Source organism: Microcaecilia unicolor, chromosome 7 (genome assembly GCF_901765095.1).
Source record: "Microcaecilia unicolor chromosome 7, aMicUni1.1, whole genome shotgun sequence".
Lineage (NCBI taxonomy): Eukaryota > Metazoa > Chordata > Amphibia > Gymnophiona > Siphonopidae > Microcaecilia > Microcaecilia unicolor.
Window position 1 is genome coordinate 190,356,670 of NC_044037.1, and position 27,039 is coordinate 190,383,708.

Here is a 27,039-nt window from a genome sequence, read left to right on the forward strand (position 1 = left end):
GGGGGGGGGGGGTAATTGATATTGCATTTAATGCAGCCACTGTTCTGAAAATCTGCCTCTTGTGCCTCTGCTTCCACGTTCCTCTTCTGATCTCTCTCCCTCCGGTCTTTCTCTATCCTACGTCTCTCTCTCTTGGTGACAGGTGTTTTGCCTCGGCTCCAGCTGGTCCAGTATTTTAGGAAGAGCTGCCGGGCCAATCAGCCTCGGGATTTTGTGCGCTTGAGGTGGGGAGTGGGGCGTGGCTTGATGGGTCGGAGGGGGCGGGGTTTCGCTTCCCCTGTTTTTTGGCTTCTCTCTTCTCTGCTTATTAATCCTATGGAGCCGGAGACGGGGGAGTAATGGAATGAGAAGCTGAGATCCACATATTTTTACCCCTGCAATCAGCTGGGCAAGAGTGTGAGGAGAAGTAGAGAGACAGAGAGGCAGGGGACACGCCGGGAAAGGAGGAATCCAGACAAGAAAGATCTAGGAAACTGGTTTTAAAAGAAGAAAGGGAGTCTACAGGTCTTGCAAATAAACTTTTTGTTTCTCTTACCTCCCCTTCACAAACTGCACACAGCCGGGGCTGCTGGCGGTGAAGGAACTACAACCTCCCCTGGGAGTGCACAACCTCCCTAAATCCCCGCAGAAGGAAGGGGGAAAAGGGGGCACAGCAGCAGGAGGCTCTCCCCTGGGGTCATGTAAGTGTGGATAGCAGGAGTTGAGTGGAGAAGTCTTGGTGCACCATGAAGCTGCAGGCTGCAGGACTCCTGGGCTGGCTCAGTGTACTCTGGGCAGCAGTGACCCGGCAGACCGTCACTTCCCAGACAGGTGAGTCCCGTTTCTTATTCCCTGTCGCCCTGCGTGCTATTTCGGAACCGATGTCCCAGAACTGTGCGTTCCCGACAAGATAATGTGGTGATTTTTCCTCTCTGGAGCTTTGCTGCTTCGCTTCACCAGGTTAATGGCCTTTTTGTATGTCTGAAACGAGATACACTTATAAACAGCAGTTGTTACTTCGGTGATACGGAAATGTAGTTATGTTCTGTAGCTAAAGCACAGAAGGGCAGCGTTTGGGTGGGCTTCTTTCATCCGTGGGTTGCTGAACCGATCCGAGTGTGTGATTATTTCCTTTCCACCTGAGGTATGACCTGGGGCGTATTTCCAAATTGGCTGCTCAGATTTGATAGTAGCCACACTATTTTCAGTCAGTCTGCTGGGATTCAGGTGGAAATCCAGAGCGTGTAGTATTTTGGAGTAGCATTGCCATGCTGTAATTCTTTAAGAGGCTAGGCTTTGAGGGATGTATTAACTGAATCGTACAATTGGATGCTGCCCTGTCGACATGCTTGCTTGCTTGCTTGCCCTGAGCTACAAACTTTATCCAAAATCCTGACAATATTGCTGTTCTTGGCTTCTGCATCAGCTAAGCATGCAGTTCAGCTGCTGTTGGCTTCAGTCACGAAGTGGCTGGATTGCTTTAATAAGTACTGTTGGAGAATAGGGTATTCCGTATAGGTAATTGTACTATTTAACTTCAAACAGAAGGGCATGGAGGCAAGTATATAAACCTGCAACAAAGAAGTGACTGTTTTTTTTTTTTTTTTGGCCAGAGTGTTAGTAAAAGTTTCTTGTCCTTGAGTTTTGTCGCAAATTGAATGCATGGAAGGTTTTGATGCATTCTGGAGAATCATGGTGAGGGGAAGTATAAAGGCCAGACCTACCTGTAGTTTGTGGCTCCTAATCTTTTGGAGTGTGGACCAGTTAGAAAAGAGTGAAGACAGGTGCACGATTTATGTGGATGACAATCTTAGGCCTCTTGTCGTGCCTTGCATGTAAACAAAGCAAATGTGATCCCCACAGACTGTATCCCGAGTCTTTTGAGTTTGTGTTATATGGGATGTGAAAAGAAGGGCTGCTTGGAGTGTATTGTAAACACCCCACCCATTACCCCTTTTCCCCCAGGTAGAGGTAGTTCCTAAAGTGGGTTATCAATGAAGCGTTTAGCACAGATATCCATTAATAAAAGCACAATGCATTTTATAAGAGAGGCTGCGGATGTTGTTAGCTATCAGTGGGTAATTCTGATTCTTGTGATGTTTATACAGTGCTGTCAACCCTTGTGTAGACGTTTGAAACAGATGCAGCGCTTCACTGGGTTTCTTTCTTTTTTTTTTTTATTTCTTCCTTTCATATTTACCTCACTGGACTGATTATGCACGGTGATCTTTTGAAAAAGCTTCTGAGACTGATATGTATGTTTAGCTGATAGGAATTTCTATGAGGCAACCCACTGGGGTTTGTCTGGTTCAGTCTCAGCCATGGGGGACCTGTCTCTCGGTCTACACGCAATAATTTGGTATTAGCAGAGCTGCTGAGGTTAGGATAAAAGCTCTTTTCAAAACTGCTGCAAGGAGGGGAAAAAAAAATCAGAATTAGCCCCGCTGCTATATACAGTCCTCAGCAATGTGTGTCATTTCTTGTACTATACATACAGAGACTGAGTTCCAACACTTGTTCATAATTTTAGTTGTGCCCTTGTAATTTTCAGACAAAGGGGCTGGAAATATCTTTAAAAACTGGAGAAAAACATTCTTGGGAACCGGCTTGCACAGAAAAACATGTACTTTTTCTTTTAAAATTATGTTGTGCTTGCTTTTTAATGTAAAACGAATTCAGCTCAGGCATTTTCTTTTCCAAACCTCTTTTTTTCGCAGCCAAACATTTTTAAAAAGGCCTTGTTAATTACAGTTTACCATGATAAAAAGCAGGTTACGTCGCCGTCCTTTGTGTGAACTGCTTTTAAATGTATACGTCTTGAGCTTCCCCCGCCCTGTTAACAGTCAGTAGCAGTTTATTGGAGTTTGTTTTGGTCCAAATGAGAAATTAAGTGCGGATAAGTAAACTAAGCTGCCAGAGGGCGACAAGATGTTGAGTGAATTGCTTTTAGATGAAACAAATTAAGGAAACGAGGGTAGACAATCTGCTTCTCGCATTATTAGACACGCTTGGAGTTCAGGGGAAAGTGGCATATTTTTGAGATGGTAATTTTTTTTTAAGGAGCAGAAGGAGTGCACCTTATTTACTGGTTCATGTGAACAGAATACAAAAATCAAGGTTCTGGGTGAAGGAGGTGGAGAGCAAAGAAGTGACAAAAAGAAACTTGTTCAGTTGTTTTGCTTAAATACGTTTCTTTTCTTTAGGTGAATCATTTCAAGGACTTGTGCCCTTTGAGACCCTAAATTAGAATATTGTTTAAATAGCAAATAATTTCCCAAGGTGGGATTCTCCAAAATTATTATAACGTCTGCACAATTTTTAGGCTATTATAAAGTAGCTGCCCGATACTTTTTTTCACCGGCTTGGGGAAAAGTTTGTTATAAAACTGTAGGATTATATGATCTGCATAAGTCCTGTATGTGCGTGTTTCATTTTCTCTCGGCAGACTGCATGTATTTAAAAACTCGTAGACATTGTATCTGAAGCCCATTGACTTATTATTTTTTTTTTTTTTTTTGCTTTATTTGATTTACCTTGGCTAGGAATATTTTCTGTCCAATGTTCTACTACTGACAAGTTCTCAGTTGTTTATTTTGTTTGATAGTTTAAAAAAAAAAAAGCCTTTGTTGCTTTTTTCTAAATATTGTATTCCAGTGAGTAAAAGGCTTTTTACTTCTGTACATTTAGGATGAATGTAATTTCATAATGTCTTGAAGACCCCTTAATAATACTGTTTTATGCAAGTCAGCAAATCATGGAGATGCACCAAAAGAAAATCTTATACACACCTGTATTGTTTTCAGTTAGAAGATTTATGCTGCTAAAGTTTTTTTTACACTGTGATTGATGTATTGTTCACAGGTTTCTTGGATGCTCTTACCCATATCATGTAAAGAGGAATTTAGCACTTTCGTGCTGCTCCTGTGTCCCTTTACTGGGATATAATCTTGTCATATAACTTTTAAAATATTATTATTATTATTATTTCCTTAGACTATTTCCAGATTTTTTGTTGTTTTTACTGTGGGTTTTTTTAAACATTATATTGAAACTTTAGTTTTGGAAGCAATTAGTTTTATAAATTATAATTTGTCGTTTTCAGTCTGTGTAAAGTTACTTTTTAAATTTAATCTCACTATGCATCTACAAAGGCCCCCAGCTTACTGATTTCTGTTTTTTTACTGCAATTTTGTTTCTCTGTATCTTTTCTCCTCACTTCCAGTGGGTGGTGGTTCTGCTTTTTTTTTTTTTTTTTTTTTTAACAACCATGTAACCTTGATGAACTGTGGATTGATAATATTTACATATAGATTTCCTTTATCTTTTTCTATTTTAAAATTCCTGCATTTTATGTTGTGGTTTTCTCCCCTGCGCTCCCCACATTGTCCTCGTTTCTCACTGCTTGTCTTCTTTGTAGCTTCCTTCACTTCTCTTTCAAAATCAGATATGTTCATTTGAGTGGACAGTAGCACACTATCCCAGATTTATTCCTAGAAGCAAAAAAAAAAAAAAAGCATTGATCCAAGTCATTTGTGTATTCCCAAGGCCAAAATCTCTCTTTAAAGAAGCCTCAGTACTCTCCAGGGTATCATTTCTTTTTTAACCTTCTTGTCTCCCCCTGACCAGAAAAGCAATAGGAGTGATGTTTTGCTGAAGTACAAGGGTGGAACCAGTTTCTCAAGTCTAAAGATATTGAGCCCTTGTGAGAAATTGTTGTTTTACAACTGATAACTTCTGTGTGGTGTTCATTGAAGTTGTTACATCACAGATTGGACAGGTATCTTGTGTCTTCCTATTACCGAATTATGTGCTACTTCAGAGGTGTTTTTTTTTTTTTTTTGCTTCTTGAAAGACATGCACATTTCTGACTCAGTTATAAACAGTATATATTATAATTGGTGGTGATTATCAACCACTCTCATTTTTTATGTTAACATGCATATAATATTTATTGTTTTTACTATTACATTCAATAAGTGTGTTTTAGTATATGGATTTAGTAGTATGATCAAACGTTTTCTGGGAAAAAAAGTACATGTAGATATAATACTTGCAAAATGTGTATGAATAATTGTTCGATGCTTATATGAGAGTGGTATCTCTTCTGATCATTGAAACTGCACTAATCAGTGCATTTTTTGCAGAAAATATTACACATTTACTATATCAACTTAGTTCTCCCAATGCAAATGCTATAGAATGCACCCATAAATAACTGACTAAAAAGTCATTTTTGGTACGATTGTACACCTCCAGCAGCAGTAGTCAAACAGAAATTACACTGTGACTGGTTGTTAATAAGTTTCGCCTCTTTTTATTCACTTACTGATCTTTAATGTAATATTCATTACTTTTGTGGATAAAATAAGTGTCACTTTACATAATGTTTAGAACCAAATCTTAATTTATAAGCCAGGGTGATGAAAAAAAAAGATGCATCCACTGTATGTGAACGGGGTTATCAGCTTGCATTTCCTTGTAGTAGCAGTTTAAAGTTTGTCAGTCACCCGTAATAACAGATCAAATATATTCAGTGCAGTAGAATAATGATCATTTGTTGGCCAGCATTCCTGTGCATAGGATCTTTGTGTATCACTCAACAGTGACTGAAATGGCAGTGATCATTTTGGTGTTATGAGACAGTAATCTTGTGTGCAGTGCTGCCATGCAAAAATGTAGGGTATCTGTAGAGGGGCTGGACACAAAGAAATAGACTGGGGGTTTCTGCTTACTCTCTGGAAAAGATTCATCTGATCTCTAGTGGCTGAGAAAACAGAAATGAAAGCATGAGAGAGTACATGCAACCAAAAATAAACATCCTTTGGTGCCATCCAAAGCAATGCAATGCACTGTATTTTCAAATAGGTTTTGTCAGCTGGAAAAGCCCAAAATGCAGACAATTTTTAATTTTAAGTTCAATAATATATATTTTTTTATTTTAAGAAGTACAACACACAGAGCGAGCAAAATTCAAAATGTGATTCACACCACTTTTAACAAAAGATAGGTGGAAAAAACCCTCAGATTTTGAATTTTGCTCGCTCTGTGTGTTGTACCACTGAGGTTTATTTCGAGTGAGATTTCCCCCTTTGCATACATTACTGTGATATACTTTATTTTAAGAAGCGAATACAAAAAGAAAATTAAACAAAAGGAGTGGAAAATGGCCATCAGCTATGTCTGAGCGGGGCCAGCGAGCTCTGAACCACAATTTTAAAAAAATTTTATTTTGGGATAATGATTCTATGCTTACTGTGGTGCTTGGTGCCTAAATTTTAACATGCATAAAACAGACAAATTCAGAAATAGAAAGGCATGCAGTGTGACAAACTGAAACTAGACACTTGCTGTTTCACAGCTTCTGTGGGCACTTCGCTATAGTGAACACAGCTGAGAAGTTTGTCTCATTCCCAGAGCTAGATTCAAACTGAGCAGCGTTCTGCCCTGTTTCTAACATCAGTTTCCAACCCAGATTAGTTTTAGTTGGCTTGGTGTCCTGGCAGCAACCCAGGCTGTCCCAAGTCCTTTACTACTTCTGATAGAGGTTCATGCAAAGAATTTCAGATTTTAGGCTTTTCTTCAACATGTACTCCAATCGCTTTTAAAAGCGTTAACTGTGTATATAGTATTTTGAGAACAGGTTAATCCAGTGCTATATATTAGAAAGAAACATTACTTGTACAGTGGGATCCTAGTTAAAGAGTGAGAATTTGGCTATTTTAAGTTTTGCAAAAGTTTGCAGATGCCTTTTAGAATTGTTGCATGTTTTTGCAGGCACTTGGGATAACAATGTTTTCATAGTTATAATGAGAAAGGAAAAGTAATAAATTTAAATTCCTAGACTGGCTAAATATCACAAACAGGCTTTAAGAAGATTTGGCACTTTCTAGTACTGAACAGTTCCTCTGTAAAGGGCAAGGCCAATTCATAGAACACTAGGCACATGCCTAGGTTGCCTAATATTTAGGGTGGGCCCTCTGATATGCCAATTCAGGGGTCCTTTTACAAAGGTGTCCTAGCGTTTTTAGCATGTGCTGAAAGCTAGAGACGTCCATATATTTCTATGGGTGTCTAGTGTTTAGCACGTGCTAATCATTAGTATGCACTAAAAACACTACCGCGCCTTTGTAAAAGACCCCCTCGGTGACTTCCTTGCGCTGGCAAGTCAGCATTTGCTGGAAGGAAGACTGGGGAGGCACTGGAGCTTATAGCTACCTGCACAAGTCTGTCTATTCCTCCTACCCCCCCCCCCCCAGAAATTGGCCTCCCATCAGGAGGAGTTGGTGAGCAGCACTTGAAGATTGGAAGCGGTGCAAAGAAAAGCTACAAAAATGGTATGGGAGTTGCTTTGTAAACCGTAGAAGGAGAAACAGGGGGTGACATGATACAGACCTTCAAATATTTGAAAGGTATTAACCTGCAAATGAACCTTTTCCCGAGAAGGGAAGGTGGTAGAACTAGAGGACATGAATTGAGGTTGAAGGGGGGCAGACTCAGGGCTAATGTCAGGAAGTATTTTGTCACGGAAAGGGCGGCAGATACATGGAATGCCCTCCCGCGGGAGATGGTGGAGATGGAAACGGTAATGGAATTAAAACATGCGTGGAATAAACACAAAGGAATCCCGTTTTGAAGGAATGGATCCACAGAATCTTAGCGGAGATTGGGTGGCGATATGGATGGGCTGGAGTGTAAATTTGAAGGGGCTTCAACGTTAGCTTCAGAACTTTTAATACAGGAACAGTGCTGGGCAGACTTTTACAGTCTGTGCCCTGAGAAAGGCAGGGACAAATCAAACTTGGGTATACATATCACTTACCATGTAAAATGTGTTTATCTTGTTGAGCAGACTGGATTGACCGTTCAGGTCTTTATCTGCCTTCATTTAGTATGTTACTTTTTATCTGCTGCTTTCTCCTCTGATTGTTTTCCTTTGCAGTCAGAACCATGTGGAGCCCCATTTGTGCGACTTAAAAAAATGTATTTATATTATGGTAGGGGGGCCCAATGGGTTTTTATCTAGTGCACTTTAAAAGGTTAATCCTGGCCTGCTTCTATAATAATAATCCTCTATAATGTAGATCTATAGGGTGCCTTTAATTCTTCTGCAAGCCTTTGAGGGCAGAGTATTCTTATCGAAACAGTGCAGTGCATGCTGTAATGTAATACATGTTGTTTGGGGACGGGTGACTGTCCTAAAAATAAACTTGTACTGCTTGTGACCTCTTGGTGGGAAGCTAAACACAAGTGTGCTATAAGAGACGGGCCATGCTTGAAGAGGTCTACGAGCTCTAGGTACAAACTTAAGGGGGTCTTTTATTAAAGATTAGCTCGAGTTCTCTGCTGCAGGGCTCATAGGAATAAAATGGGACCTGCTGCAGATAACTCGAGCTAACCTTTAGTAAAAGACCCCCTTAGGGCCCTGTTTACTAAGGTGCGCTAGAGGCTCAACAGTGCAATAACATGAGCTCAGGATTTGTTGTTCAAGCATTGCGTGGGGTTGGTTTGTACATAGTAGGAACAATCTTCTAGTGTCCCCAATTTTCTTTTGAGGGGGGGGGGTGACTTTAGCGCATATCTTTCATTAGGAGTTCAAGGCAAGTCATGTTTAGGTACAGTAGCTCTTTCCTTGTCCCTGGAGGGCATGCAGTCTCATTTGTACCTGAAGCATGGAAGGTTGTGACTTGCCCAAGATCAAAAGGCAGTGAGAGTTGAATCTGTCTTCTCTGGTGTTCAACCTACTACTCCAGACATTAGGCTACTCTTCCATTAAATGTAAGAAAACTGGGTAAAAAAAAAAACCATTTATATTATCTCAGTCTAAGATTTTTCTTAATTGAATACATATTGTTTTTATTTTCACTGCAGATTGTTATTGCAGTGTATTGCTTTATATTGTGATTCCCCCCCCCCCCCCCCCCCCCCCCCTTTAATGTTCACTTGTGTCTGGAACTGAATCCAGTGACACTTAATGCATAAGCCCAAAAGGCCTCATTAGATATTAAAAAAAAGAAAAGAATGTTTAGGGGATGCAGTCATCGAGAAGGGCTGAGTCTAGATGACTTGCTCATGATCTCACAGTAGAGGGGCAGAGGTGGGACTTGATCCTGGAAGAAACATAAGATTTAGCAGTTTCGGGCCTCTAAACACATGACTCTGGAACCAAACCAACTTAAACTGCAGTCTCCACCAAATTCAGTATCGGTCATCTTTCTGAGCGAGTTCTTTTTTTTCTAGCATTCCAAGGAACTGTTTGTCGTAATAGGATTCTCACAGTAGAATCACACCGTCTCTTTTGATGGTTTCATTTGTATGCAGTCTGCAGGTGTCTTGATTTTTATCTTGTTATAAAAATAAACTTTTTCAAATATACTGTATCCAGTCTTTGTGTTGTTTAATACGTAAATATTAGAAGCTGGCAGGGAAACTTTTGGCAAACACAGCATGCAGGAATAGATCACTGAACCAGAGGCGAAAACTTTATTCATTGCAACTGAAAACCAGCCAAAGCCTGGATGATTATTTGGGAAGACAAAACAAATTACCTCTGCTGCTTTTTTTGCACAGATGTCACTTTGTCAAGAAGACTGCTTTCAGATATCAAAAGTTTTTGAATACACGAGATGCATTTTTTGGCTCCTGTGAACTCTTCTTGTTGTACCGTTTTGACCTGTTTATGAAATACAAATAGATTTCAGTCCTTGCTAAATCAATGTAGACATGTTGATGGCATGAGAAATACAGGAAAGAATATTTATCATTGCTGCTTGAAGACAGGGCTGTCTTTGTCTTAGCTGTAATATCACATGAAGAGTAGATGGTGTGTGTCTAAGACATGTCAACCATTAGGTGTCCCACTGTTACCATATTTGCTAGAGAACATTTTTTTAAAGATACAATTCTTAGCAAAATTGATATAATTATGGAAACATTTCCCAGTATCTATAGAGTTCATGCTGTTCCTTATTTGCTTTTTTCTTATATATATATTTCCTCTGCTTGTTTTTCTCTTACCACAGTTTCACCTCAGCCCTCCAATACCCTGGAATATAATCAACACAACATAATTTACAGTGGACTAAAATTCAGGACCACCACTGCATTTCCAGTAATAACAGTCTGTGAGCACTGCTGCCAGCTGATTTGACACAAACCACTCAGTCATCTTCTGGCCCTTCATCTTCTAAAAGCCTAACTAGACAGTCCCTTATAGCTGACCTCCAGGTGGCCAGCACCGTACTGTTAAAGCCATACCCTGCACCTGCTGTGTAAGCCAGTGATGATATGACTTACAAAAGTACATAAGTATTGCCATACTGGGACAGACCAAAGGTCCATCAAGCCCAGCATCCTGTTTCCAACAGTGGCCAATCCAGGTCACAAATACCCGGCAAGGTCCCAAAAAACATTCTATACTGCTTATCGCAGAAATAATGGATTTTCCCCATTTAATAATGGTCTATGGACTTTTCCTTTAGGAAGCCGGCCAAACCTTTTTAAAACTCCGCTAAGCTAACCACCTTTACCACATTGTCAACGAATTCCAGAGTTTAATTACATGTTGAGGGAAGAAAAATTTTCTCCGATTCGTTTTAAATTTACTACATTGTAGCTTCATCGCATGTCCCCTAGTCCTAGTATTTTTCGAAAGCGTAAGCAGATGCTTCACATCTACCTGTTCAACTCCACTCATTATTTTGTAGACCTTTATCGTATCTCCCCTCAGCCGCCTTTTCTCCAAACTGAAGAGCCCTAGCCACTTTAGCCTTTCCTCATAGGGAAGTCGTCCCATCCCCTTTATCATTTTCATCGCCCTTCTCTGTACCTTTTCTAATTCCATTATATCTTTTTTTGAGATGCGGCGACCAGAATTGAACACAATATTTGAGGTGCAGTCGCACCATGGAGCGATACAAAGGCATTATAACGTCCTCATTTTTGTTTTCCATTCCTTTCCTAATAATGCCTAACATTCTATTTGCTTTCTTGCTGTTGATCTCCTCACTCTGTACCCACCAGCATCCTCTGTCTTGTAGGCAATCATTCTCTGGAACAAGACTGAATAATTTCTCCCACCTTCCCCCAGTCATCCACATAGAAGTCCTTGCTTATTTGCCCAATATCCCTGTACTTCACTGTAGCACACTTCACTTGATATTATACCTGCCCTTTGTATTCCCTTCCTTCTCCCCCTTCAGCATTCATAATTCCAGCAGGAATCAATCCTTCTGGAACTCAAATTAGAGTAAGCCATAGGGAGAGTATGAGGAACACACAAGGGAGTGCCAGAACCATTTCATCTGTGCTCTCCATGTATGCCAGCCCACCCAGGGGCTTTCTTTTACAGAAACGTAAAGAAACATTCACTCACAATGCCATTACTTATACTCTTGCTGTTGATTAAATCACAGTTTCTTTATGTAAGTCAACAGGTAGCTATCATGCGGCAAGAAATTTGTTCATGGTTATAAACCTCTCAGGTGACTGTGAATGTTAAAAGGACAATATGGCTGTTCCAACTGATATACTTTTCCATGTATCGTGGAAAACAAAATATTTTCTGATTTACTACAGGACTACAAATTAATGCTGTATTAATCATAAACTGATATCATATATCATAGTCTTATATAATTTATATGGGAGAGGGCATGGGTCTAATGCAATGACCTGGAGACAAGTATTCTAATTACTATACTGGAAGAATCAGACAATACAGGTCACAGGGGGTAATTTATAATGTGGGTATTTTTTTTTTATATGTAAAGCTTGATTTACATGTAGGAAGAGGCTTATATAAAACTGCATGATAGTATATGCATGCATAAGGATGCACACCAATAAAATGGCATATTCTTATATGTACACTGCTCTTACGTGTTCCTGGCATGCAGCTTGGGTGTAGAGCAAGTCAGAGCTGCAGAGCATGCAAGTATTAATATGCAAAGCTCTCTCTCTTACTCTAGCCATCGGACAGACATGCATTTGAGTGAGAGAATGTGTGTGCCATTAGGAAAATTCTGAGTAGTTATTTTATAAAGGATCATAAGCACCCGTTCATCTTTCATAAAATAAAAAGCACAAGTCCAGATCTAGTTTCATGAGGGAGAAATTAACTACCATCGAAATCGAGCTTGACTCATCAATAGATATTAATATAATTCTCAACAGCAAATTTTTAGATGGATTATCAGGCTATTACTTTTAGATAAGAGTAATAGCCAAAGATCCAGGGGCATAGCCAGACCTTGACGGGAGGGGGGGCCAGAGCCCAAGGTATGTGGGGGGTACATTTTGGCCTGCCTCCCCACTTCCGCCCCCCTGTTGCCGCTACCGCCTCCCCGCTGCCACCGTCCTCCTGCCGCTACCGCCTCCCCGCTGCCACCGTCCTCCTGCCATCGCTTCCAACCCCCCGCCACAGCTCCCCCCCCAACCGCCACTGCGAAGATACCTTGGTTGGCGGGGGTCCCCAACCCACACACCAGCTGAAGTGTTTTTCCTGTGCTGGACTCACATTGCCTGGCACCCTGTTCTGTTTTCAGTCACTGTTCATGCTTGTTTTAATGAAACTGATGCCCCAGAGCCAATTTGGGGGAGCCCAGGCCCCATGGCTCCCCCATAGCTCCGCCACTGCAAAGATCATCAATGGAACTTGAAGTGGAAGAAGAGTTCCTACCCCTGAGGAAGACATTGTTTGAAATATGATATCGTGCCAGACATTTTTTTTAAAGATATGAATAAGAAAAGTTTTATTCCCCCCTGTTTACTAAACCACGTGGCAATGTCGACACAGCCCATTTAAAGGGGCCCTTTTACTAAGGTGTGATTAAAAGGGCCCTGTGCTAGCAGTGGGGGCCAATTTTGCCACACGCCGAGACCCTTTTTACTGAGTAAAAAGGCTGAAAAAAGACATGGCCATGCAATGATTGCTCTTACCGCATGGCCATATGGGGGGGGAGCACTTACCATCACCTATTGAAGTGGCGGTAAGGGCTCCTGCCCAGTTACCGCCTGGTAACTCCCTGCAGAAATATTTTTTGAATTTTTCCACCAGCACTGGAAATGCCATGTGCTGGGGGTCGGCCAGTAGTAGCTCCACTGGCTCCCAATCAAAGAACGCATTGCTTTCAAAATCTGCACTCTGGTTCACAAAATTATCTACACTGAAGCCCCGGGATACATGACGGACCTGATCGACCTACCAACTAGAAACACATCCAAATCAACACGAACGTACCTAAATCTGCACTACCGAAGCTGCAAGTACTCAAATACAAATCAACTTACGCATCCAGTTTCTCCACACAACTGTGGAACGCATTACCAGAAGCCTTGAAAACTACGTACGACCACCTAAACTTCCGGAAAACCGTACAAACTAACCTGTTTAAAAAGGCATACCCTAGCGATCCAACATAAATGCCTGATCTCTGCAACACAACAAAACTAAAGTACGTAATGGACATAACACAACTCTTCCCTAATGTGGCTGTGCCACATGAACTTTATGTTACCACAATATCACTTTGTGTTTGTTTACACTGAAGTCTGCAAACACCTCTCCGGTACTATGTAAACCACGTTGAACCTACAAATAGGTGGGAAAATGTGGGATACAAATGTAACAAATATTATGGGAAAATATAGACTTTGCAATTAAAAATGAAATAATGAGCTGATAATGATCTTTGGTTGGAATTTTTCAAAAATTATCACCACAGAGTGTACTGCTGGGTTAATGTGGGATACCTTACTGCCACCTTAATGGGTGGCGGTAAGTTCTTTTCCTGACATGACCATATGGCAAGTGGAAACTTACTGCATGGCCACTTCTTTTTTCCACCTTTTTACCCGCTGCAGTAAAAGGGGACGTGTGCGGTAAAAATTTGCACTGCCGCTAGCACAGGGCCCCCTTTTACCGCAGCTTAGCAAAAGGGGCCCTAAGTGATTGCCTATATAGGACCTCTTTTATCAAACAGCACCCGTGATTCCCGAGCTGCAATGCATTGTCGCGCTGGGAATCGCTAGCGCAGTTTGGTAAAAGAGACCCATAATTTGCTATTGAGAATTTTTTCTACTGATTGTTTTGGATAAAATTTAGTAAACGACGCATAAGAAAAGATGCCTTTGGGCTTTCCACATAGGTATCCTGTTATAAAATTACCCCAATATGAAAATGGACTTCTCATGATGGAAAGAGAGAACTTTTTTTTTTTTTTTTTAAACATGATCGTCTGATCATGCCGTGGTCTTTTGCACAGAATATCTGACCAGCTTTGTAGCTTGTCAATGTAGTATATAAGACATTTTGGGATCCTTTTTACTAAGGCGCATTAATGGATTTAGCATGTGCTAATAAGGTGCCCATTATATTCCTATGGGTGTCTTAAGCATTAGCACATGCTAATCGTACTAAGGGCCCTGTTTACTAAGCTGCGCTGTAGGCGTGCAAACTTTTTAGCATGCACTAAGGCTAAAGACACCCATAGGAATATAATGGGTGTCTCTATTGTTAGCTCGTTCTCATTTTTAGCACACACTAAAAAGTTATCGCGTCTACAGGGCAGCTTAGTAAACGGGGCCCAAAATCTGTTAGCGCACCTTTGCAAAAGGACTCCATTATTCTCTTTTTGTGAACTGGATGAAATAGAGGCACAGTAACCTATTTTAATTTTTGATGTCCATTCCATGTTTTCCAGTGAAGATACTGCACCTTGGTTTAGCTTTTCAAGGCATTTATTTTTCAGCCTAAATGTAGAGGTAATGCTTCGTTGGTCATCAGGCTCTTTTTTTTTTCTTTATTAATTTTAGCTTTAAATCCTCCAGCAGATTTGAATTGATATCAATAGGAGCCCCAAATTCAAGATATTATTATTTTGTAATGCTTTATTACTTTGTGGTGAACTATTTTTTTTTGTGTGTTTCTTTTTTAGAATTTTATTTATAATTGCATGTTTGAACTGTGAAGTAATCAAAGTGGTCAAATAATCAGATAATAAAAAGCCTTAACCAAAGGTGGATTCAGTATTTTGCAGTTACTTGTCAACGATGATATGGGTTGAATTATTAAGCTGCGATAAGTGTTAGCGTGTGCTTACAACAACTTAAAAGGGCTTACGGGGGATGCACTTAGGCGTCCTGCAACAAAAGCCGATTGTATGTTTGCATACCATCACCTATGTTTACTAAGGTGCGCTATGGGCACATTAGCATTTTTAATGCACGTAAATAGTTTACGTGCGTTAAACGCTAACGCACCCATAGAAATGTATAGGCGCATTAGCATTTAATGCACCTTAAATTTAAAGGTGTGTTAGAAACGCTAATTAGTGCATGTCCGTTATTTCTGAACATGGAAAACTGGGCATTTTCTGGCTGTCGTAAAAATGACCTTAGCAAGTGTGAAAGACCTGCGCTAAGGCCACTGTTTCCTGCAGCTTAGTGAAGGGATCCCCCCCCATTAGTGTGATTCTATAAACTATGCCTAAAGTTAGGCGTAGTTTACAGAATATGTTCAAGTGCCGTTCTTGCGCCTAAAATTTAGGCACACTCATTTAGGCCACCTAAAACCAGGCCTAAGTACCTGCACCTAAGTTAGGCACAGATCAGGTGTATTCTATAATATTGTGCATGTTTTTTTTTTTTTTTTTGAAACGCCCATTCCACCCCCATGGCCACCGTGCTATAGATTACACCTAGAAAGTTGTGCACATTAATTCTAATTTAAGCCAATTAGTTCTGCTTATTGGCCAAGTACCAATTATTGGTGTTGATTGGCTTGTTAATTAAGTTGTGCATGCGGCCAAATTAGTGCGCACAACTTAAGGGGCCATATGTAGAATTTGGGGGTATGTGTCTCGAAGTTCAGTTCATTTTCATGTACATTATTTCCAACATGCCAAAGAAATATTGGAAAAATGCATAACCTCATTCTTCACATTGTGTAGGAAAAGTCCATTTAACAAAAGCGGTTACTTTGTGTGTGTGTGAATTAAAATATATGTAATAAATAAAACCCATTTTTGTGTGTGTGTCTGTAACCCAGACAACATATGAAATTGTTTTATTGCCAATATTTTCCTTTAGGCTAAGGCATGGCAAGTGAGATCTATACATTTGCCTAGAACAATGATGAATCCAATCTGAATGCAGGGTTGGTGGTAGGGTGGAATGAGAAGAAACCTATGACCATATCCTATATGAAGTTCATTTAGATGAGTTACTCTTTGTACAGCGTAGCTTTATGTGATAAATTGACAAATTTCCTGTTGCAGACAATATTGTAGGCTGTAGTACTTTTCCAGTTTAATACAGTTTTTGACCATTTTTGTCTTCATTTTGTATCGCAGGGCTGCCATTTCAGTTTGGCTGATGACTACAGCTACCCTAATGTCTTTTCTCGAGGCTTCCCCCTTTCTGCCTTTCATCCTTTTCAGTGTTTAATTCATACAATAATTTCTTATTTTGCCAGCAGGAGGCCCCTTAAAACAAGGCGAGGTCTTTCGATAAGAATAAATAAAGGCTGCTTGCATACACATTCCTCTCAAATAAAAGAGTCAGTGAGGTAATGTAGTAGAACTTTTTTCTCCTTAAAAAAAAAATAGCTGTATTATGTCAGTGACCTGTAATAAATAGCACTGCAATGAGAGGCGACAGCCTCATTCACCTTGCAGCCATGCAGAAATAACTGAGCTCTCTTCCCATGCCTTAAGACAAGGGGGTGGGGGTGGGGGGTGGGGCGAATTAAAGAAAAGAATTGACCTTGGCTTGCAGTCATGCTCACGCTAGCAAGGATCAGGCTATACCACCAACAGACTGGAGTTTTCATTGGCAATCATTTTTGTTTTATGGATTGCTATCATTAAAATCATTAATAGAAGCTGTCATTTGCCAGTACCAGTAACTTTGTACTCTTAAGCATATAGATGGAAGATGTGTGCTCTTTTTATTATAATTATTTAATATCTGAATTCCTTACACCCACTGATCAGCAAACATCTAAAGCTCCAGAGTGCTTTAAAGCAGGGATTTTTTAACCCAGTCCTCCGGATACATCCAGCCAGTCAGGATTTCTAGGATACTACAATGAATATATGCAAGAGACAGAGATTCACGTGCACTGTCTCCATTGTATGCCAGTCTATTTCCTGCATGTTCACTATTGATTCCAAATAGCCAGGAAAAGTGAAAAACTAATATTATAAGGTTAATGGGAAGAAAAAGCCTCAAGGATCTCTTGATCAAATGATCAGAAAAACTCCCTTCCATATGGACTAGAAGGGAGTTTTTCCCTTCATTCTATATTTAAGGTATTGGGAAGGTTTTTTTGCCTATGATGAGGAATGGATCCTTTTGAGACTGCGAGATAGGTCTATAGGATCATCAGCAGCTCTGTAGATCATTTGATCAAGAGCTCCTTGAAGCTTTTTCCTCCCATTAACCCATAGGCGGTCGGTGGCCCAACTGTTTGGGGAGGCTAAAGGTGGTGGGGTTAGGGGTGGGGCCAGGGGTGGAGCTTAAATCCATAATTGTCTGATACAATTAATACCTTTTATTAAATTTAGATATTAGATATGTATCATATGTCAAAGAATAAAGTGGTTGCTCAAAGCATATTCTAAGCACAATCGCTCAACTGCAAAACACTATGCACAACTTTGTGCAAAAACACACTCAGAACCTTACTGTACCATAAATATTACACTGGGCAGAACCTAATACACCAATATACCACCCATACGGAAAATGCAGACCGTCAACAATATGAAACAAGGGATCATATCATCACAATTCTCATGTAGAGCCACAAAACACCCTCATTCATGTTTAATGTGGGATAAAATGCCATAAATAAGTAAATAAATATAAACTTTTAATGTTGAGCACCTGATTCTCAAAGTGGACATATTCCAAACACTATAATGAAAATAGAATGATTTTTTTCTACCTTTGTTGTCTGGTGACTTTTTCTGATCATGCTGGCCCAGTATCCGATTCTGCTGCTATCTGTCTTCAGTGCAGGTCAGGAAGTCATCCTCATTAAATATCTCCTTGGCAACCCAGGACACCTCCAGCCAACCCCCCCTGCTCTCCCAGCAGTAAGGTAAACAAACCATAAACCAATTTCTACAACTGGTTACACAAGGCTAGAGGGCTTTCACTGCAGCTCCTGCTGTGAAGATGGAGGTAAATCAACAATTTAAACCCCTCAGAGCACAGCAGGGGAGGCTTAGCCTCTCCAAGCCTCTTATACCGGGCGCCTATGCATTAACCTTATATTAGATTTTCACTTTTCTTGGCTATTTGGAGTGGAGGGTTTTGATGCTGGTATTCATTATAGGAAACTTCACCACCATTTTTTCTATTTAGAGTATTTACTGTTGGTCTTGTGAAACCCTGACTATAGAGCCAGCTTAACCTAAGGACCAGGTAAAGCAGTGGCTCAGAGCACCAGTGATGAAGGGTATCAAAATCACTGTTCCCTTCAGGCTCCCCGTGGTCCAGTATCTCTCCCTGTCTCTTCCTTCACCCCCAGTCTACCTTCATACTTACTTACCTTTACTCCTAGAGGTCCTTCGCAGCAGCAGTGATTCATACACACCGCCTCTGGCCAGCCCCAAAGCGTTCCCCATACTTCCAGGCTACAGATTTACATTTTTACTTACCCTCTTGTTTACTAAGCCACGTGGCAATGCTGACACAGCCCAGTCAAAGTGAATGGGCTGTATCAGCAGTAGCGTACTGTGGTTTGTAAACGGGGGGGGGGGGGGGGGGGGGGTAGTTTTCCTGTCATTTATAGGCTTACTGCTTGCTAAACCGGAAGTACCACAGCAGCCTGGCGGCAGTTCCTACCCCCAGTACGCACCATTTCTGGCATTGCAAAAATATTTGTATTTTTGTAGCGCCAGTGTTTACCCACCGGTAATCGGGCAGTGCCGAACGCTGCCCAGTTACCGCTGGGTTAGCATGGGAGCCCTTAACTGCTACCTCAATGGTTGCCAGTAAGTGTTCCCTCCTGAAATGGTCATGCGGCAAGTGCTTCACATGCCTCATGGCCATTTCTTTAAAAAAAAAACCTTTTACCCGCTGTGGTAAAAGGGGGGCCTTAGCGCGTGTCAAAAATACACATTGATGCCGGTGTAGGCCCCCTTTAGCCACAGCTTAGTAAAAGGACCCCTTAAGGTGAGTTTATAGAATAGCACTAAGCACATTTGTTTTTCTGCACCATATATAGAATCTGGTCTCTAAAGTATTTGCGCTAAGCACAAACTGTATATTGGCAATTGCACTGCTATTCTATAACAGCAATTATGTGTATAAGCCTGCATTTGTATGCCTAACTTTAGGCAGGAGCACCTTAGCTCATGTGCAACTTTCTTTACATTAGTCACCTTATTTTATAACTCATCTTACTCTCTTGCCTATCTATGGGGTCCTTTTTATAAAGGCGCGCTAGCGATTTTAGCATGCACTAAAAATAAGTGTGCCCTAACAGAGAGACCCATATATTCCTATAGGTGTCTCTAGCATTTAGTGCGCACTAAAAATGCTACCACACCTTTTGTAAGAGACCCCCTATGTGTTCCATCTTTGCCTATACCTTAAGTTGTCTATTAAAATGTGTTATATGTTGTGTTGACATTGTAAGTAGTATATGATGAATCAATCACAACAAGGGTGACAAAGGAAAGTTTGGACATCGTCTGTTGCCCTAACACCTTTATTATAATATCCAGGACTTGACACGAGTCGCGTTTCAGCCAACAAAGGCCTTCTTCAGGAGTCTTAATTGGATGTATGTTGATGTTAAGTTAAGCTCAGTGTGATACAGGTGATATTCAATATCTTGCGGCTTTACTTCCAAAACGCTTTGTAGAACGCTTCAACTCTCAGGAGTGCGATCACCCTTGATGTGATTGATTCGTCAGTGTGTCTACAAGGGTTACTGTTCTTCTATTTTCCTGCCAAGTAGTGTACGATGGCATACTTTGTATTATTATCTGAATATTTTTACTGCTGTAATTGTCTGTTGCTTATGTTTGATTTATTCTTACTGTACACTGCCTTGAGTGAATTCCTTTTAAAATGTGGTAAATCCTAATAAAGTAAATATATTTATTGGAAGCTGCTCTAATTCTTCACATCATGTATGTAACTCTACTCATATTTAGAACTTGTCAAGGAAAAAACTCCCAAGTCTACAGGATGTTGAATAGCTGATCCTAATACTACTGATATTTTAGCACCCCTTGGTGCCTATTTCGAGAGAATTTTCATGATAAATTGTTAGCTTACTGGACTACAGCACCAACAGAGTAGTCTTATCTCCAGGACTTTCAACATCATCTGGACATTTTTATCTCTCCTGCTCCTACATAAATGATGTCCATTGTTCACATTTTAAATCAGGAACTAGAGTGAATCAATCGCTGTAGCTTTCATATTCATCATCCAATCAATTGCTACTAGTCTGTTCTGATGAGTTTTCTTTCCTTCTTCTCTTGGAATCCACCAGTTGGGTTCTGGTGGTTATACCTGATAACAACCAATCCATATGACTTCTAATAATATTTATTTATTTTTTAGGATTGATTTACTGCTTTATTGAAGGAATTCACTGAATTTTCTCATGACATTGATGCAGTGGCCAATTTATTAACCTAACATACTATCCTAAGTTCTATGTGGAATACATTTTGACATATTTCTAGCATTCAGATAAATCCATGCCCATGGTCCTGGCCAGGCCTCCAACGAGATAGCAATTGCAAGAACATCCAGATTAATCTATCCTGTGTTTTTGGAAGTCTGGAAGAATGGGACATAAGCAAGTACTAGCTATCTGTTTAGCCTTTATTCCATAACTGAGCCAGTAAGAAGCATAAAGTACTGTGTTGGGAACCAAAGGATTGTTTGATAATTGTGCATGGCAAAATGGGCCCTCAGAACAGGGACTCAACAATGTGTGTTTTATAAGCTTCAAATATAAGCTTGCTGTTGTATAATGATATTCAATACCTAAATAATAGCAAGTTCATCTGATTTTACTAGTTGTTTTTCCTAATAATGTGATAATTTGATTTCTTTTTTAGAGGAAGGAAAAGACCTCAGATGCTGTATTGTTGTCATTAGTTTAACAGAAATGCTGTGCAAACGTCCTCACTGGTCTAAAAAAACCTCCTCAGTTTTTTTTTTTCTTCAATTTTTTAATATAGATACATTCTTTTCTTTTCTTTGGAGTGGAGGAGTAGCCTAGTGGTTAGTGCAGTGGACTTTGATACTAGGGAACTGAGTTCGATTCCCACTGCAGCTCCTTGTGACTCTGGGCAAGTCACTTAACCCTCCATTGCCCCTGGTACAAAATAAGTACCTGAATATATGTAAACTGCTTTGAATGTAGTTGCAAAAACCTCAGAAAGGTGGTATATCAAGTCCCATTCCCCTTTTCTTTTCATTACTTAATATTTTCAAATAAACTGAAACTTGAGGGACACATCTGTTTTGTGAAAAATACTTCATTTAGTTTTTTCGGTTTGCTCAACAGAGCGCCTCCATTTCACTGTATGCTTCTTCAGGAGACAAACCGTCATCGTTTCATTCTTAAGGTCCTAATCTCAGAAAAAGTGCATAAGTATAATCCAGAGCTACATGATCTTTATCTTACATGCTTAGACTTAATGCTTCAGCTTCATTTTTTCCATGTTACCTGCGTTTTAAATTGTGTTGTATAATGATAAAAATTTAATGAGTTGTAAGATATATAATATCATCTGCTTTCTGTAAACACTTTTCATGCTGCACTACCTTTATTTTAGTAAAGAATAAAACACAAAAGGTATTACTTGAGTCATTAAAATATATGAAATAGTAAGCCTGTTGTCACAGCAGAGTATTATAACATAGGTTTATATTATTATTTTTGAATAGAAGGTACTAGAAATATATTTCATATTTAACTTGTGCTTATATTTTATTTCCTGTGGTATACTGCTCTGTTAATTTTATCACCCTCTCAAAAATTCATATTTGGCTTCATTTTTGGCGGAACCTCTGTTGTTCATTCAATTTTGATGAAGTTGTAGTGCTTGAGGCATCAGCAGTTTTTTTTTTTTTCCCCCCCCAGTCTGTCTCGTCATCCTGAAATTATCATGAACCTCCCAGTTCTGTTTATTATTCTCTACTGTGCGATGAAGAGCACTAGACTGCTTTGGGGTAATTGTTAAAAAGTTGGCAAAGCACGTTCCCAGAGATACTGCACGTATCCTGGTGGGACTTTTGGATGGTACGCTAACAGCACTAGAACAGGGAAAAGAGATCAAGTGTAGCTGTGCTACGCTACACTCACTAAACTCCCAGCACAGAGGAGCCAAGCAGTGCAGCCAGCATATTGCAAATAGGAGGTCAGACAGATGGATGAACAGACGTAATCTAGCTATGAAGCATTCTATTTTTTTTTTCATTTTGAAAAGAGTAGACTAGACTCATGGAGACTGTTGTAACAGGTTGCCTATATGTGATTGCCAAGTAGGAGGTCCTTTTACTAAGGTGCGCTGAAAAGTAGCCTGCGGTAGTGTAGGCGCGTGCTTTGGGTGCATGGCGATCCATTTTTCAGCACACCTGCAAAAAATGCCTTTTTAAACATTTTTTGCCAAAAATGGACGTGCAACAAAATCAAAATTGGCACGCGTCCATTTTGGGTCTGAGACCTTACCGCCAGCCATTGACCTTGCGGTAAAGTCTCAATCGGTAACTGGGTGGTAATGACCTATGCGCGTCAAATGCCACTTGGCGTGTGCCCGAAAATATTTTTCAGATATGCGTATTGGACGCGCGCCAAAAATGAAATTACCGCAAGAGCCGTGCGGCAGCTGGGCAGTAACTCCATTTTGGCGTGCGTTGGGCGTGCATAGATGCTTACATGGCTTAGTAGAAGGGCCCCTAGGTGCCTACTTTGTCTATTTTTATAAAGGCACTCTGGTCAGTATGCCAACAGTGCCTGGTTGGTTAAATGGTACTTAACTGGCTATCCACCGATATTCAGTGGGAGATAGCCAGCTGTCTCTCACTGAATATTTCTAGTTAGCACTTTAGTGGATATCTGGTCATACTGCACAATATAACTAGCAGTGCATTACCAGCTAAATTCGGTGGTCAAATCTGGCTGCGTCAATAGCAGGCCTATCTTTGGCTGTTATCGACTTGACCGGATATGTTCTTAGTGGCCAAAAATAAACTGGGTATTCCATGCCAGTCACTGGAAACAGCCTGGCATTGAACGTCTGGCATCGCCGCCGATCATGAGAGTTAGCTGAGCTAACTCCCGTGGTGTGAGTATTGGCCCCTCAGTATAAGAATCTTTTGGTGCCCATTTACTGTAAGGCATTAAGACCTTACAGTGCGGTTAGTGTACGGTAACAGACCACCACACAAAAGCATTTAATGGGTCCTTTAATGTTTCTCCTTTCCTCCAGTGTATGGAAATGTTATTTTCTAAATTTATGTGCCCAGGGGCAGACCGCACAAAAGGGGTGCATACTTGTGAGGAAACCTGGAAGGCATTTGAGGACTTGGACTGTTTGAATTTGCCGGCTTGGACAGCAAGCCAGGCCCAGCTAAACCTATTGTAGAGAATAATAAATGGCAGCGGGTGTCTGGTTCCCACGCACAAGTGTCTCAGAAAAATTCTGGGCTGGACAAATGACTTGGTGATGGGTGCTGGTTGGGCTTGTTCATTATTTGCTGGGTAAGTGAGTGAGAGTATATGCTGTGTATGCTTTGGGAGTGAGGGGATCTCAACTGGTGTGGTTGAGGAGTAGGCAGAGTGGAAGTGTGGCACACAAGTCCTGCAGGCTAACGGTGGGATATTTCCTTCATAGAGTGGGCTGGCTAGTGGAGGTCAAGGCCAACGTGATCTGAAGAGATGGGGGTGGGGCCAGCAGGAGGAGGATGGGAGTTGGGCTACAGGTGAGTTTGTGGAATGTTAATGGGTTCCATGATGCCAGGAAACAGAGCATTGATTTTAATGAGTTCATAGGCGCCCGGTATAAGAGGCTTGGGGAGGCCTAGAGCTTGACTGACTGGAAACTCTGATGGCGAATTTATTAGCCATGCAGAGAATTTTGTAGCAAGCAGGTGCAGTTATTCAGTCTTATGATTTTAATCTTGAATATAGCTGTTGCTTCACCAAAATTCATACATGCATTAAACAGTGTGACATCCTCATCTGCAGTACCCGGTGGGACTTTGCAGACTGTTTGAAAATGATGTGGCCACCCTTCCATCACTGTTCTTTAAAAAGTCTACATTAAAATAAATTAGAAAAATATCACTGTACTTTACAGACTTAAAACTATGCACAAGAGGTACCGCCTCTTTAAGATTAATACGTTGTATCATTAAAAGCATGTTCTTTTGAACACAGGTGACTTTTTTTTTTATTGAGAATTAATACATGCATTTGAAAGAAATTGCCGACTTTGAAAAACAAGCAAGTATTTGCTGCTTCCAGCTAGCATAGGTAAAGATTTTTCTCATAGGAACAGGACACCTGGGGGCTAACTATGAAAGACTGTCAGAATCAGCAAACTGATTTGACAACTAAGCATCAGCATTTTTCTTCCCATTGGTAGTGTTTGCATTTTGTTTATATTTTGTGCATTCAAAGCTGAATAGATGCAAGTTTTGCTTCCTACCAGCACATTTTCTGTCTGCTGCAGCCCTTAGGAAACAGCAGGAGGGGAGGGGCCTCGATTAGAGACCAGAGCTGTTTTTCTCTTCCTGGTCCACTCTCATCTCCTCACCTCCTTATCTCTGCAGGCTGCTGCCTGGAAGAGGAGGGACTGAACTGAGCAGGAAGCAGGGGGCTGCGCTCTTCAGCCAGGGTACTGGCTAGTTGAAGTGGGGTACCAACCCCTTAGGCCGTGACCAAGGACAATGCAGAGTATTGCTGGAAACTGGTATGATTATGCATAGAGTTTTTTTTTCTTTTAACCACTTTGGGTGTAGTTTTACATCTTGATGATGTAGAATAGTGCCTATGTGCTTTACAAGCTAAGTACCCTCTAAGAAAATACAAATGCATTTTGTCATGCTGATTAAAAGTTTTTGTCTAAAAGAGGTGAAGAAAGGGAGGAGAGAAAAAAAGTATCAATAGTGCCTCATTCTTTCTTTCTTGCTTTCCTTCTGCCTCTGGGAGGAATAAGAGAAGCAATATTTTTCCTGGTCCTCTTCTGCCACCTTCATCAGTGGTGGCCCTACCATTAGGCCACCTGAGGTGGGGGCCTCAGGTGATACTCTTGTGAGGTGGCATCACCCCCTCTCCTTCCCTCCCTAACCACTTCCCCGAAATTACCTTTTCTATTCTTGTCCTTCAAAAGAAGGCGACGGCAGCAACTCCCATAGGCTGCCCTGCCACCAGTCCTGGCCGCTTCTCTCTACAGCAGGTGGCCCGCCTCTGAGGAAACAGAAAATTGTCAGAGGTCCACCACACGTAGTAGAAAGGAGCCAGACCGGTATTAAGGCAGCCTATAGGAATCGCTGCTGCCACCGCCTTCTTTTGAAAAACAAGAAAGGAACAGAAAAGGCAATTTAGGGGAAGGGTGATGGGGAGGGAAGGGGGGGCGGCAGTGGTGGAGGAGCCGGGCAGCAGCTCATTTTTTGCCTCAGGTGGCAGATTGTCTTGGGCTGCCCATGACCTTTATGACTTGGGGGGTGGGGCTCATTCTGGTGGAAAGCATGTTGTACTGACACTCTTGATTTTTGCTTGTTGGGTGCATTGTAGAAGAAGTAGAAATTGTAATTTTCATGACCTTTTTGATTTTGATAGCCCAATCCATCAGACCCTTAGTGAAGGCATAGATGCCGAAACATGGCCCGTGTCAGGTCCCGCAATAAATATCCTTTTGCTGTCCTAGTTCCAGAGGCCGTTAGTTCTTTTTTTTCTTTTTTCTTTTAGCACAACCCATGGTGTTTTAGCATAGGTCCAATTTTATGCAATGAGACCTAGTTATTAATAACTTGGGTTAATAGGCTACTGTTAAAACTTGCTATTTTACTATGTTGATAACTTCCCCCTTATTCTCCAAAACATAGGACTTAATGAAATTCCGAGGTGGCTAGTTAATCACCGACTAAAATTAAATCCAAGAACGTCAAAGACTATTTGGGTCAGTGGATTTCTGACAACTCCACAGGTAGCTCCAATTTTGGCAGGCCATTCTTTAGCCATCTGCTCTTCTTTAAAATATTTATAAGTGACATTCAATTCCCACTTGTCTTTTGATCAACATCTAGCTTTGAACTCCAAGAATTGTTTTGGTGCCTCATAAGAGCGATAAAGTCTATGTAGATACTCATTTGCTACATAAATTAGTGCATGCCCTGATATTTAGAAGAATTGATTATGATAATTCTCTATTTAATGGCCTCCCAAACTACAGCATAAAAAGGATCCAATTGATCCAAAACCTAGCTAATAGAACAAAAGATGCGAAAAGATTTGATACGGTGTTTCCTCTTTTATGGGCGCTCATTAGCTTACATGTGATTTCTGGAGGAAATTTAGGGGTATGTTTAGTAAGGTGAGCTAGCGTTTTTAACGCACCTGTAAATTTAAGGCACATTAAACGCTAATACGCCTATACATTTCTATGGGCGCATTAGCATTTAATGAATGTAAACCATTTACGCTTGTTAAAAATGCTAACACACTCATAGTGCCGCTTAGTAAACATAGGCTTAAACTTCTGGTTCTCACATTTTAAAATACTTCCTTTAGGACAGCCTCAACTCCTGTCCATTCTATTAACCTCCTATTGTACTTTCCATATTTTAAGATCTCTCCAGAGCTGGATTGGACTCAACCCATAATTCAGCTTTTTTTTTTTTTTTTGCTGCCCCTGCACTATGGAATTCTCTTCTGAACCATCTTTGATTGGAAACAAACTTATACTCATTTAAAAAAAGGATGAAAACTTTTATTTTATTCCCTAGCATTTCCAAATCCTTAATTTTTCCCTAGGTGCAATGATGACAACCAGACTCAATTGTTTGTGGTCCCCT

At 40.6% G+C, this 27,039-nt stretch overlaps 1 protein-coding gene across 1 annotated transcript in view; it reads left to right on the forward strand.

The window, feature by feature from the left end:
• Nucleotides 1–330: 330 nt before the first annotated feature.
• ERBB4 (erb-b2 receptor tyrosine kinase 4) overlaps nucleotides 331–27,039 on the forward strand; it is a 1,861,028-nt gene continuing 1,834,319 nt past the window's right edge. The window contains exon 1 of the mRNA XM_030209189.1: nucleotides 331–810. Coding sequence (XP_030065049.1) covers nucleotides 726–810 — 85 coding nt within the window. The 5' untranslated portion in view covers nucleotides 331–725. The remainder of the gene's footprint in view (nucleotides 811–27,039) is intronic.